This window comes from Meleagris gallopavo, chromosome 2 (assembly GCF_905368555.1).
Source record: "Meleagris gallopavo chromosome 2, MGAL_WU_HG_1.1, whole genome shotgun sequence".
Taxonomy (NCBI): Eukaryota; Metazoa; Chordata; class Aves; order Galliformes; family Phasianidae; genus Meleagris; species Meleagris gallopavo.
This window is the reverse complement of record NC_139405.1, coordinates 105,907,623-105,921,673: the sequence shown is the minus strand read 5'-3', so window position 1 is coordinate 105,921,673 and position 14,051 is coordinate 105,907,623. Positions and strand designations below refer to the sequence as shown.

Genomic DNA, 14,051 nt, shown 5'->3' with positions numbered 1-14,051 from the left:
AATCTCTCATGCCACTTCACCAATTTTCTGTTTGACATCCTGTCTCCTTCCCCAGCATGGAAATCAACGACAGAAAATGCATGGAAAACACAGTTTCAGAGAGTTAGAGTGGCTCTTGATCAGCTGGTTGTTATATCCAAGCAGAAGAACAGGATTGCTTCTCTTTGGGATGGCAAAATAAAACCATAGTTTTCATGCCAGCAGTATGATGCAGTCTCCAGAAAAGCCAGAAATTCTGCATTTTGAGTCTCAACAGCAGACCTTGGCATGCTTACAGGATCAGGAACGGAACCATTCACGTTAAGAATTATCTTTATGTATGTGTCCAAGAGAGGCAAAGCTGAGGAGCAACAAACATTGTGAAATGCTGATTTCCAAACATAAGTGAATTTATACAATCATTAATTTAAAGAGATTAATCCTGCAAGATATCAAGCAGAAGATCTATTTTACAGGAAAAGCACTGCTATAGAGCTGATGATGCCAGAAACACTACATGAAAGAGCCTTTATTCAAAATCACACAACACAAGAGAATTCAGTATGATTTAGTTTGTGCAATACATATAAATGCAGTAACTCAGTTGGCTCTGCTCTGTTGACTGCTGAAGTGGTGTCATTGGACAATCCATTTTCTGCACACGTTACACCATGGTGATGTGTGTGACTGAAGCACGGCACCAGGGAAGGAAATGACCTGGGTAAAAATCATACAAATATTTCCTATGGTGGGGTTTTACAGACAGATTGTTCAAAATCAAGGCCAGAAGGGGTTTCATTTCTGATTTTCTTCCTTCTGTCCATTCTTTTCCTTTTCTTTTCCTCCTCCTCCCCACCTCCTTTTTTCTTCTTGTATTAATACACACTGAAAGATCTCACTAACAGAAAAAATCAGAAAAGAGTGGGAATGGAATGTACAGGCAGTTAAAACATACTCCGAATATAGTCATTAGATTATAGGCTTTCTATACACTTTCCATGTGAGCTAAAAAAGTGTTTCCTTTAGAAATGTGCAGAGCGAAATTGGGTTTATTGACAAATGGCAAGCAGTAGACATAGACTGGGATTTGTGCTTCTGCCTCGCAATACTAATCATATAGACTCAGTGTTGTTGCTTTACACGCAGTTGTGCTTCATGCAACATTGGAAAGCTGAGACACTCTTACTTCAGGTTTTCACAGCACTAAACAGGATGGGAATCATGTTGCAAGTGTTATTATAGTGCAAACAGTAAACAAAAATTAATGGGAGGATGATGGGATATAAGCATATTCATGGTAAGTAAACAAATAAGTAGACAAATAAATAAATGCCATGTGCCTTAATTGAAGGAAATCTATCAGATGTGTTTAATAGGATTGTCAGTGTGATTCTGTGTGCCTTGCTTGTTTTTTCCCCCTGTACTCATGCAGCCATTCTCTGAGTAGCACAAGATCCAGCACTGGTATCCCAGTACCTCTCAAAGCACTGGTCATACAGTTTAACAAATCTCAGAAAGCCTCAGAAGCATTTCACAGACTTGAACTCTGAAAGGTACTGATCCTGCATTCCTTTGCTATGTGGAATTTAGAGGATGAGGTTTTACTTCTTGCTCCATTGTGCCAGGCACGTGTGACAACCACAGAACAGTCATCACAGTGCCTGTGAGATTTTTCTATTTCATCCTCAGTTGCTGGTTAAAGAGCTGATGATTAAGTGTCACAGTTGGGTCAGGATGCATCTTATGGCTGAAATGGTGCTCAGCTCACCACCAGTGCTAGCTCTTGATAGCCCACTGCATGGCTGCTTTTTAGTAATAGCACTCACATGCTCCAGAAATGCTCTCCTGTTGTAGCAGCCTGAGAAGCTAAGAGCAATCTAGCACAGCTGTGAAGACTCCAGACAAATGTTGGCCACCCTGAAGTCCTCTCAGACAGGAATAAAGATCTCTCAATCCTCCTCAAAGCCATCAGGTGATTTACTTGAGAGCTCAAATTCAGTCTTACAAATAACAGACTGCAGAAGCAAGAGAGATGAGGAGTTTTAGGCTTTGTCCAGCCAGTGCTCATCAGCAGACTGTGCAAATAAAAAGTTCTGCTCCTTTACTTCCTAAACAAATGTTGTGCTTGAGTAAAAGTGGCTTTCTTCCACTTCTAGCCCTGCTATTGGTTACCAGCTGCAGATGGCATGAAAGACTTTGTGCATAATCTAACAAGTCACTAAGTGGAGATGATGATGCAGTCTGTAAGCTGCATGGTTCTCATGGAGGAATGGAATCCTTCACATGGATGATCCCACACTGTCCATCACTGAGACAGTGCTTGAGGTAGTAGTAAGGAAATCACAGTTAAGATCCTTTCCTGAGCAGAGGAAGGAAGAAAACTAATGATCAATCTGGAATACAGCATCTACCAGATAATAATTACTGTCCTGTGCAGGATTTAGAAGAATTACAGAATATAATCCTCTATAAGAGAAATTGAGAAGTCAGCAGATACAATGTCTTTCTCAGTGAATATGTATCATGCTAAATTCTTTCCCAGAAGATGTAAAACTTTCCAATAAATGAGATATCCTCACCATTATGCAATCTCTCCCAACTCTTCCCTATTTTGTGAAATGTGATTAAAGCATAACAGAGCTTCTTCACAGAACCACAGAATTATAGAATCGTTCAAGTTGGAAAGGACCTTTAAAGGCCATCTGTCCCATGCCCTGCACTGAGCAGGGACATCCAGAGCTCCATCAGTGCTCAGAGCCCATCCAGCCTGACCTTGGCTGTCTGCAGGGATGGTGCACCACCGCCTCTCTGTGCAACCTTGCCAGTGCTTCACTACCTTTGTTGTAAAAAATGTTTTCCTTACATCCAATCTATAAGTTCTCTTCAATGGAAGAGAACTGCAAGAGAGCCTTCCAGCAGCCTCTGATAGACCCTGAAGTTCTCTACTCTTCGTAATGTTAACATGTTTATTTTAAGGGACATCTAAAAGCCAACTGATTGCAGATCCAGGAGGAAAAACATAGGTCTCATCTGTCACCTGATCATGATCCTCTTCCTCTTATCTTTCCAGATTGACAGCATGCAGGCTTTGCTGCACTGCCCCAACGTGCTGGTGTGTGTCGGCCGTGAGCCATTTAAACCTGTATCGATGGAGAATTTGAGGAAACACTCAGTGGAGAAGCTGCCTGACCTGGCTCCCCGTTCCAATGGCAACAATGTCAATGAAAACAATGAAAGTAAGAAAAACTCTGGGGCACGTTGCACAGTCATCTCCAGGCCTGTGTCCTACAACTTGGAGATTATAGGCACCTATTGTACTACCCCAGTGTGCAGATTTCATGTGTGCTGCTTCACTTGCAAAATGCACTTCCCTCTCTCTGCCTCCCAGGCATTTCCATCCTCTCCTTCTTTTTCTCTGGTTTCCTTCTAGGATTTCCTCCCTACACCCTCTAGTCTTTCTTTTACATGCTCCCCATGTCTGGCTGACTTCCCTTCCTCTTTCATATCTCTGTGTCTCCTTTTCCTTCCAGAACTCCCTCCTTTCCTGTGTCTGCCTCTGAGACTCCCCAAACCCTTGAGATTTCCCACGAATCTTCTGTCTCCTTGTCTGTCGCTCATATAATGCTAGCACTTCTGCACCAGGACCAGAGGATGCTCTGTATTTGTTTGCAGAAGACTCAGTTTCTCAGACTCTGTTATACTTTTTCTAAATAACATACAGGGTGTGAAAGTCATTTCAAACAATGGAGCTACCTGCAGTTGAAGGAGCTACCTTTGGAAATAAAGCATGCTTTTATAGAAAGGTTATGTTCAAGGAGTAGTACGCTATGGGTTATTCAAAAGCTCATCATGGATTGCCTGAGGTCACAGGTAATCATCCCAGCTACCCTTAGTAGCCAATGAGAAGGAGCTGCCCATTTCCAGAGAGTAATATCTGTATTAGGAATTTGGTTTTGGATGAAATGAAGTGTGCTCTGATGTGGCCATTCCTCTCTCCATTGTCAACAGTAGGAACAAGGAAATATTCACTTACGTGTTGACAACTAGCTGTTGAAACTTCTACACTCACACTCTGAGATATAAAAAAAATTGTAGAGTGCAAAGAGAATAAACAGAAGCTCTTTGTCCATCAAGAGATTGAACAGACATGCCAGTTCAAATGCATGAAGATGGTTAGGTAGGAGCTATTTCACATCTCATGTGTCTTGGTTGGTGTGCTCCCTTTGACACACAGCCTTCCTAAAATGCCCTCCATTCAGCTGCATATCCACATGCACATGGAGCCATGTAGCTATTTATGTATAAACAAGTAACCTCTCAACAAGATAATGTATGCATAAGAAATGCTATAGATACATATTTTTCAAGACATCATGACAGCAATATGCTCTGCTTGTCTTGAAGGGTCTAGCACCTCAAGAAATCTGTGCAGATCACTACATTGGGTCATAAAGGTGTTTGGATTAAAATTCTTAGAATTTCCTTATTACTGTTGTTTCTTTCCATGATTACTCTGTTTCTCTTTCTAACTCCACCAATTTATACTTTCTTTTCCATTTGTTCTTCATATTTTAATAAATATTGTAATTATTCATAGTGTCACATCCCTGTGTATTGAGCACTGCTCTGATCTACATGGCCCTACTTGTGTTTCCAAGCATATGAATAGAAAAGTAGATAATTCAGCATAAATGCTTGACATTTCACTACTAGCAAAGGAAGAAGGTCACTCCTCCATTTAAGTTCTCTCTCTCAAATAAGGATGTAAACATTCACAAGGAGTATTTGTAATGTAATTCTGTGATAAATAGAGAAGTTCTGATACTAACTTGCTCTATATGTCCTTTTTCTTTTCTTTCTGGCAGGTATTATACTACCAATGCAGGGGAAAAAAAAAAAAAAAGCTTATATTCTAATTTAGATTCAAAAAATGAAGTGTAGGTATAGAAGCTTTTAATATAGATGGTTCAAACAAAACATTCTGCTCTATTTTAACTCAACATTTACAGTCATCACTTAGTCAAAGCTAAATTTTCAAACTATGTGAACTGGCATATCTTGAATGGACTATTATCAACATTTGCTAATTTGAAGATTTGATCCATATATTCTTTTGTTAGCCTTGTATAGTTAACATTTCTCTCCATCTTTCTTTTCTTGACTTCTTTCAAACTGCAGTGAACTTTGGATTGAAAGCCAAAAAAAGCATTATCCATCCACGGTCAGCATCAAGCAACAGATCAATGAGATTTTCCTTATCATCGGAGAAGTCATATCCAAATGGTCTTGCTACCTCGCCAGATAATGGCGCACCTTTCTCAAACAATTGTTCACATCCAAAACCTGGAGACCTGGTCCATTCCTTGGTCAATGACGACATAGAGAAGCGAGTGCATGTGAACAAGGATGGCAGCCTGTCTGTTGAGATGAAAGTCCGCTTCCGCTTGCTAAATGATGAGACTTTGCAATGGTCCACCCAAATAAAAAAGTCAAATTTGATGAACCGGATGCCTTGTGAAGAATCAGGTCTAGAGGAGGACAGTGGAGTAGACCCCTTACAGAAAATGAACCCAGAAGCCAGCTCAGAGGCAGATGATTCATTATACCCATGTGATGTTGATTCTTACATGTCTAAACTTGAGGAATCTGAGTGCGATGAGGCTCACTGTCATAGCTGTGGCAAGAAACACCAGGACTATGATATCTGGAAAAACCCCATGCACACTTCCCAGAGAGAAGAGCCCAGTGTACGAAGCACATGGCACACACGGTCATCGTGCTCCAGCACATCTTCCAGGAGGAGAGTAATCCACAAAAAAAAGGCTTCTGTGGATAGTCTCCGCACCACATCCAGTGAGGAATTCTCTGAGCACATTGTGCAAGAGTCCTCATCCTACTCAGAGACTATAGAGAACAGGGTGGCATATCGATCTATTAAAAAGTGTACTTGTAGAAGTGATTTGTCTACAGGTGCTTCCAATGGAGAAGATCAGCAAGAATACACCCGGACAAGCACGAGCAATAGTCAGAGGCCTTCTTCCTTGGGATTAATGTCACATTCAAGTTGTGAAAATAACCTGAATACTCAAGAAGCCCCTGAGGACTATGAGGCCAGTAAAACCAATTCACAAAAGGAAGATGAAAATTGTTTTGAAATTTCCTCTGTGAAGTGCTTAAAGGATGATGCAGAGGAGGTTGAAAGCAGCAGAGTTGGAAGCGTCATATCAAGGTCATCAGTGCAGTCCAGACAGAGCAAGAACATATGTGAGGAAACAAGTAGTGTGGGTAGGACCATGTCCTCCTCCAGCCTTCAGAAAGCAAATGAAGGAGATAACACTATGTGTTCCACACCTGCCAACAGTGTGCACAGCAGGTCTAGTAACTGTAGCACACCTAGAGCAAAGAGTGAACATGGTGACCACTCAGAAAACAATGCAGTAGTCTCCTCCTTCTCCAGCGAGTCCTGTCCTAAGAAAGAGGCTGCAGAGATTGAAGAAGAAGAAGAAGAAAATGAAATCAATGAAATCAGCTCAGTTTCAACAAAAACAAAGCCCAACCAGTCAGTTAAAGATGAGGGCAGTGAAGTTGAGCAGTGCTCTGCACCAGGAACACCCCCGTCCATAGCTAGTGTCAGAAATAGCAGGAGAAGTGATAGTGATGAGATTGTTCCATGCAATGCCTCTTGCTCTTCCAGAGGATCCAAAAAGAGCAAACACAGCCATCTTCATTTGGATGCACAGTCTGAAATGTCTGTGTCTTCACTTGAATCCTCTCAGAATAAAAAGAAGAATTCCCTACATGCAGATGATCTAAGATCATGCAGCAGAGCATCTAATTACTCCAAAAGCTCATGTGAAATCAAGAAAAAATCTATTGGAGACCCCATGTCTCATAACTCAGGATCTTTTCAGTCAAACATTTCATCTACAAGTGAAGCAGAGGCAATTGCTGTTATTGCTGAGGAGAAAAGCTCAAAAAGTACCACCAATGGCTACAGTGCATCCTCAAAAGGCTCAAAGAGGGGAAACCATAGAGAAGAAAACAGCAAACCATCATCTCTCTGCTCAAGCGTTTCGAGCCCTAATAGAAAAGTTGGAGAAGGTCATTCCAAGATGAATTCAGAGGTCCATTCTTCAAGACATGGAAGTGTAAGTGAGAGTGTGTGTTCAAAAGGTGACCACTTAACTGAAACTGGGATTAGGAATGGAAATCCTGAAAGTGTCAGTTCAAGAGTCTCTTCAAAATCAGAAGTAGAAGATAAACACTTGTTGACACAGGTATCTCAGGAGAGTGACGGTAGGTGTTCACAATCAAACATATCTCAGTCTTCAAAATCAAGGCAGATTAAAAGTAGAAATCTTCATGTGGCGATGTCAAACTCCAGTCGAGCATCACCATCAGAGACTAGGTCAATATGCAGCAAGCATTGCCCTGCCCCACCAAAAGGGAAACCAAACAGCAAAAAACCACGATCAGCCATTTTGAAGAATTCCTCCATTAGCAGCATAGGTACTGAGTCAGTGTTCACTACAGGAAGACAGCAAAAAGAAGTTGTAGATTCCTCCAAACCAACTTCCTTTGGATCTAAATCAGTTGCATCCGAGGCAAATGACCAGAAGAATACAAAGCTTAACGGTTCTTGTGAAGGAAAAGTGGAAGAGGTGTTAGAAGACACAGGAGTGCAGGAGGAATGGAGTAATTTAATGCCATCTAGTTTACCAAATACATCTCCAGAAGAAGTTGTGCAAGAATGGCTAAGCAAAATCCCTTCGGAAACACTGCTTATGAAATATGAAATGGAGGATAATGCAGAAGAGGAATGTATAGAAGCAACCACTGAGATGTCGTGCTGTACAAATGCTGAGGAAACCCCAGAGGATGAAAAAGCTGAGAAGAAGAGTGCTGAGGAAGCTGAAAATGAAACAGTGGATGAAGTGGAGAAAGAGACAGTAGAAGTCACTGCTGTAAATGAAGAGGCTGAAGAGTACGCAAATCAGGAACAAATCCCTGAAGTCTTGTCTGAAGCTGCCAAGGCTGACCAAGCAGAATGCAGTCAGTCAGTTACGTCTAGCCAAAACAACAACAAAAAAGACCTTCCAACCTCTGTCCAGACTTCCGTCCAGATTATGAAGGCCTTGCTCAGTTCAAAACATGAAGCAAAATTTGACCGATCAAACAGCTTGCCTGAAGTGTCTCCCACAATGGGAAGAAAACTGAGTAATTCTGCCACTGTCTTGATTACTTGTCTTGCCAGTCTGCAGCTCCTTGATGAAGAGTCAGAAGATCCATCAGATAAATCAAAATGTTTGAAAAAAACAAGATATATGGAACTGTTAAATATTTTCCAAGCCCTGTGGTTTGGACAAACAGCTGAAAAAAGTGGTCCAAGCTCAGGTCAAGAGGCAAGTGGACAGGAAAAGTCAGCTTCTGGGTTTAAAGTCCCCAAATCTGTAAATGGTGACTTCACTCCAATGTCCTCCTCTGGGGTGGATGTCAGCAGTGGTTCTGGTGGTTCAGGAGAAGAAATTACTGCTGGTGCCAAGAACTGCAATTTACTGGCACAAAAGACTGTTGAATTCAAATCAGATGGCCAAGTGGAAGATGGAGAAACTGCCACTGAACTGACTGAGGCTGAGGAGCAGAGTAAACAGGAAGAGCATTCATCCCGACCTTCAACAGCCTGCTCAAAATCAAAAGGTGAGGAAAAAGCAAATTCTGCTAGAGAGGAATCTCTAATTCAGGATCAGTGCAGTAACTGTGAGAATGATCAGGAGGAAGGAGAGGAAAATGAGAACACAGAAAATAGCAGATTAGTTGAAAATGGAGAGCAAGAAGAATCTGAAGCTGTAAATGAAGCACTTCTAAAAGAAAATCTTGAAGAGGCAACTGAGCAGTTATCCGCTACTATTGAGACAAATGTCAGTGATGCTGACTGTGGGACAGAACTGAAAGCTGATATTCAAGAGCAGCTTGAAAAAGGGTCTACAAAGGATCCAGAGTCCAAAGTTGATATGGCCACCAGTGTGGGCACATCCCTTGTCCAGCAAAACTCAGTGGATCCGGATCCAGTCTGGGTCCTGAGGCTGTTAAAGAAAATTGAGAAGGAATTCATGGCTCACTATGTCAATGCTATGAATGAGTTAAAAGTCAGGTGGAACCTGCAGAACAACCAGCAGATGGATGAAATGATCTTGGAGTTGAAGGAGGAAGTGAGCAAAAGGATACAAAGAAGCATAGAGAAGGAGCTGAAGAAGATCAAAAGCAGAGCAGGAACCAAGATGCCAAGACCTCCAGATGGACCTCTCAAGCGTGAGTCAACGCTCCAAACTGAGCAGAGGAGACGGCGGCTGCAGACTATGCATAAAAAGTCATTCTTCAGTGACAAGACTGGAACCCACAGTAGGCTTGCAGACACATCAGATTTATCATTAGATATAGATGAAGATACAGCATTTAGCACAGCTTTTGAGGCAAGTATCAGTGAGCAACCAAGTGAGGAGGAATACTGCCCTTGTGACACGTGTGTGAGGAAAAAAATGGCTTCCAAGCCCATAAGAAACCCAGTGTTGGCTACCAATGCCCCAGTTGCGAAAGCATTTGATTTACAGCAGATCCTGAAGAGAAAGAAAGATGAAAATGAGGAAGCCTGTGTCTCAGAAGCAGCCCAGGACAGCAAAGCAACTCCCAGTAATGTGGAGGAAGCAGCAGAAAACACCAATCCAGATGAAGAGAATGATGAGAGTGACCTGCAGTCAGGCCAAAAGGAAGTGAAAGAAAATGAAGAAAAGAAGTCAGTATTAGATGAAATGGATGGTTCAGTGCTGAAAGAAGATGAAGAAGGACCAATATTAGAGAGTCAAAACTGTGCAATTGAGGAGGAGGTTACAGATGAAGAAAACAAGGAAGAAGAAAAGGAAGAAACAAAAGAAGTGGAGGAAGAAGAAGAAAAGGTGGAAGACATAACACTGAAGGCAGAGGAAGAGGAGGAAACAAAAGAAGAGGTCGAAGGAGAAATAAACGAGAAAGATGATAAGGAAGTAAAAGAGGAAGCAGAGGAAGAAACAAAGGAGGAAGAAGAAACAAAAGAGGAGGAGAAAGAGGAGAAGGAGGAAGGGAAGGAGGAAGAAGAAGAAACAAAAGAGGAGGAAGAGGAGGAGGAAGAAGAAATAAAAGACGAAGAGGAGGAAGGGGAGAAGGAGGAAGAAGAAACAAAAGAGGAGGAGGAAGGGAAGGAAGAAGACGAGGAAGTGAATGAGGAGGGAGAAACAAAAGAGGAGGAGGGAGAAGGAAAGGAAGAGGAGGAGGAAGTGAAAGAGGAGGAAGAAACAAAAGAGGAGGAGGGGGAAGGAAAGGAAGAGGAGGAGGAAGGGAATGAGGAGGAAGAAACAAAAGAGGAGGAGGGGGAAGGAAGGGAAGAGGAGGAGGAAGGGAATGAGGAGGAAGAAACAAAAGAAGAGGAGGATGAAGTGAAGAAAGAGGAGGATGAAGTGAAGGAAGAGGAAGAGGGAGAAGGAAAGGAAGAGGAGGAGGAAGTGAAAGAGGAGGAAGAAACAAAAGAGGAGGAGGGGGAAGGAAAAGAAGAGGAGGAGGAAGGGAATGAGGAGGAAGAAACAAAAGGGGAGGAGGATGAAGTGAAGGAAGAGGAGGAGGAATTGAAGGAAGAGGAGGAGGAAGTAAATGAGGAGGAAGAAACAAAAGAGGAGGAGGGAGAAGGAAAGGAAGAGGAGGAGGAAGTGAAAGAGGAGGAAGAAACAAAAGAGGAGGAGGGAGAAGGAAAGGAAGAGGAGGAGGAAGTAAATGAGGAGGAAGAAACAAAAGAGGAGGAGGGGGAAGTGAAGGAGGAGGAAGAAACAAAAGAGGAGACAGAAGGGAGGGAAGAGGAGGAGGAAGAAAAATCAAAAGAGGAAGAGGAGGAGGAAGAAACAAAGGAGGAGGAAGAAGACATGGAGAAGGAGGAGGAAGAAGCAAAGGAGGAAGAAGTAAACAAGGAAGAGGAAGAAACAAAGGAGGAAGAGGAAGATGTGAAGGAAGAAGAAGAAGAAACAAAAGAGGATGAGGAAATGGAAGATGAGGAAAAAGCAACAAAGGAGGATGAGGAATCAAAAGAAGATGAGGAAGTAGCAAGAGAGGAGGAAGAAGCAGAAGAAGGAGAGGAAGAAGTAAAAGAGAAGGAGGAAGAGGAAGAGGAAGCAGAGGAAAAGAACACAAAAGAGGAAGAAGAAGAAGCAAAAGAGGAAAATGAAGGAGAAAAAGATGAGGAAGAAACAAAGAAAGAGGAGGAAGTAGCAAACGGGGAAGAAGAAAAAGTGCAAAATGAAGAGCAGGAAGTTGAAGTAGAGTCCAAAGCTGAAAATGAAGTTGATAATGAAGCTGAAGAAACACAGGAGCCAGAGGGTGAAGATATTGAAGCTGATGATGAAGAGGAGACATTCAAATGCAAAGATGTTGATGGCTCAGAGGCAGATGAGAATCCTGAAGGAGATACTATAGAAGGAAGTGAGGAAGCTAAGCAGGATGAGGATGAGGCAGCAGAAGATGGAAATGTAGAGTTAGAAGATGAGGCATGTTCAAATGAAGAAGAAAACAACAGTGAAGGTGGTGAGAAATATGAAGAGAATGATGAGGAACCCATCAGTGATGACCCTGACCTGGCAAACAAAAACCATGAAGGCAACAGTAAGTCTTCTGAAAGAGCCTCCAAGGCCAAAGGCAAAAGAAACGGGAAAAGGCTAGAGACTCTGAGCAAAGCAGTTACCATTTTTGGTTCTTCTTCTCTGGGAAACTTCTCACAACAGTCCCAGAAGGGGTCTGATGATGAAAGTGAAGAGGAATGCCAAGATAATAACTCCATAAGCGAGCACCCTAGTGGAGAGGCTCAAAGTGATGAGAGCAGCAAACCTTCAAAGATGTATCCTGATAGCGAGGAAGAAGAGGACAAAGCATCTTCATGCATTGATCCTTTGGGAGATGAGGAACAGCCAGATGCTGAAGGTGCAGATCAGAAGGGAGACAAACATACTAACAAGGTTCAGGCTTCTAAAAATAAGGAAGGTTCTGATGAAATTGATCAGGATGACCTGGATTTCTAGAACTGCTTATCAAAAACTGCTTTTTTTCTTTCTTTTTTTTTTTAAAAGTAAATTTTGATTACATATTGCAGTATCTCCAGTGAGTTGAGCCATCGTAATTGGCTTGTCTTCTGAGTTAAATGTGGTAAACTTGATCTTGAATTCTGTGAGTAAAGTTGCAATTACTTGCCCTCATTTTCTAGAGGGCTAGCACACTCTTAAAGATTTAGTGGTTTCATTAGAAAACTGGTTTGGGGAAAGGGAAGGCTGTTTTGTTTGTGATACCTTCTTGTTCCTTTTCTTTAAGCCATGCTGTTTGCTGCTTGAGTATCTGTGGCTCTGCTGGGCATCACGTCTGAGTAACTTCAGGATGCCTTTTGTCTGTTGCATGCCATTTTCCTGGAAAGGTTGCCAATCCACAGAAATGTGACAAAATCTGGAGTCACTGCCAAAGTCTGGTCAGAGCCCACAGAGATGTACACTCATTTTCTCCCCTCTCCTCCAATCTCCTTCTCTTCCCTCTCATATGAAGAGAACAGGTCTGAGACATCAAAGTCTTTTCCTATTTTCCTTGTTTTTCTTTAGAAGAAGTGAGATTGATCCTCACATCGCCAGAAATCCAAAAGGGTCATCCCACTCGATCTCTCCTCTTCCAGATCATTGATATGTTTGTACTGTGCTCATCACTGTAGTATGTGGAGATGCACTAGTAGATAAAAAAGATGAATTAATTCATCTGTCAGGTATCTGACAAGTGGTGTCATGTCCCACCTTTGGTCCTTTACAAGTGGTTGAATGCAGTGTTGACCAAATTAGACATAGATAAACTCCACTTCCTTGTGATTATCTTTATTATGCCAATGATGGTATCTAAGCACTTTACAATCACCTGGGATCCCTCAAACAATTTTGTACGAGTGCTGCAGCAAGCAACTGGAAGAGGCTCAAGCATTTACTGGATAAGTTGGAATTTACAAAGCATGATAAAACTGTGAACTTAATTTAACAGCTATTTCCTATTGGATTATTTATGTACATTGTTCTTCCCCTAGGGCAATGTATGCATTTCTGAATAAATGCCCAATTAATGTGAGGAGATGTCTGACCATACCTCAACTGCATCCATGTCTACACCTCTTTGGGAAACAGTCTAAATTTATCAACAATTTACAAAGGAGAACAGAACAGCAAAAATCAAAGAGGGTAAAAGCAAAATGCCTTAAAATGTGTGATGAAGAAGTGTGTGTGTAGCATTGTGTCAGGTGCGTGCAGACGTTGAAATAATATTCAAAATGAAATAATAAATGCTGTTATCATTTCAAGAATCATTTCCTTAAACTCATACCCTATCAACTGATTTCCACAGATAAGATTCATTTCACCTAAATTAAGAAGTAGTGTTCTGTTCCAGACATAGATAGTTAATGATCGGTGCCTGTGACTTAAGGGCCAATGCAAACAATAAACAGAGAGCTAGATCTCAGCTGAGCTACCCTCATGGAGATTCACAGTGCCAGCTGAGATACTCCAGGGAGCCCAAGGCAGCTCCACTGTCCTCAAGATGCAGAAGAAAGATCTGAGCCTTCCTAAAGGCAAGCACAGTTCCATATGTTTACCTCATCTGCATGGTTTGGGTCATCTAGGTCATTTCAGATGAAACTAGACCTCTCCGTAGGTACAACTCCATTGAACTCCAATTGTCTTAAAGTTTGTCTCAGCTGACAGTCTCTGTTCTCTGTTTGCTGTGTAGACCTTGCCAGAGCTAAGATCTCTCGGAAGCTGGGATTCAATTTCACTGCCTAAACATAGATGTTTAGTGCCTGTTGAGGAGGCATAGGGAATCCAGTTTCATGTCCCAGTGTTGTTGTGAAGGTGTGTAGACCCCCTTGTAGATATCAGGGGTGCTCCAGGGCATCTTAAACTGTATTACTCATGGATGTAAAAGAACTGTTCTGCTCCTAAAATTGTATGAGACAAATTCTACCACAGGGGATTGAAGTGAAA

General features: G+C 42.0%; 1 protein-coding gene across 1 annotated transcript in view; it reads left to right on the top strand.

The window, feature by feature from the left end:
* RP1L1 (RP1 like 1) overlaps positions 1-13,308 on the top strand; it is a 42,449-nt gene extending 29,141 nt beyond the window's left edge. The window contains exons 3-4 of the mRNA XM_085218312.1: positions 3,050-3,215; positions 5,158-13,308. Of these exons, the coding sequence (XP_085074438.1) occupies positions 3,050-3,215; positions 5,158-12,068 (7,077 nt within the window). The 3' untranslated portion in view covers positions 12,069-13,308. The remainder of the gene's footprint in view (positions 1-3,049; positions 3,216-5,157) is intronic.
* The last annotated feature ends 743 nt before the right edge of the window (positions 13,309-14,051 follow it).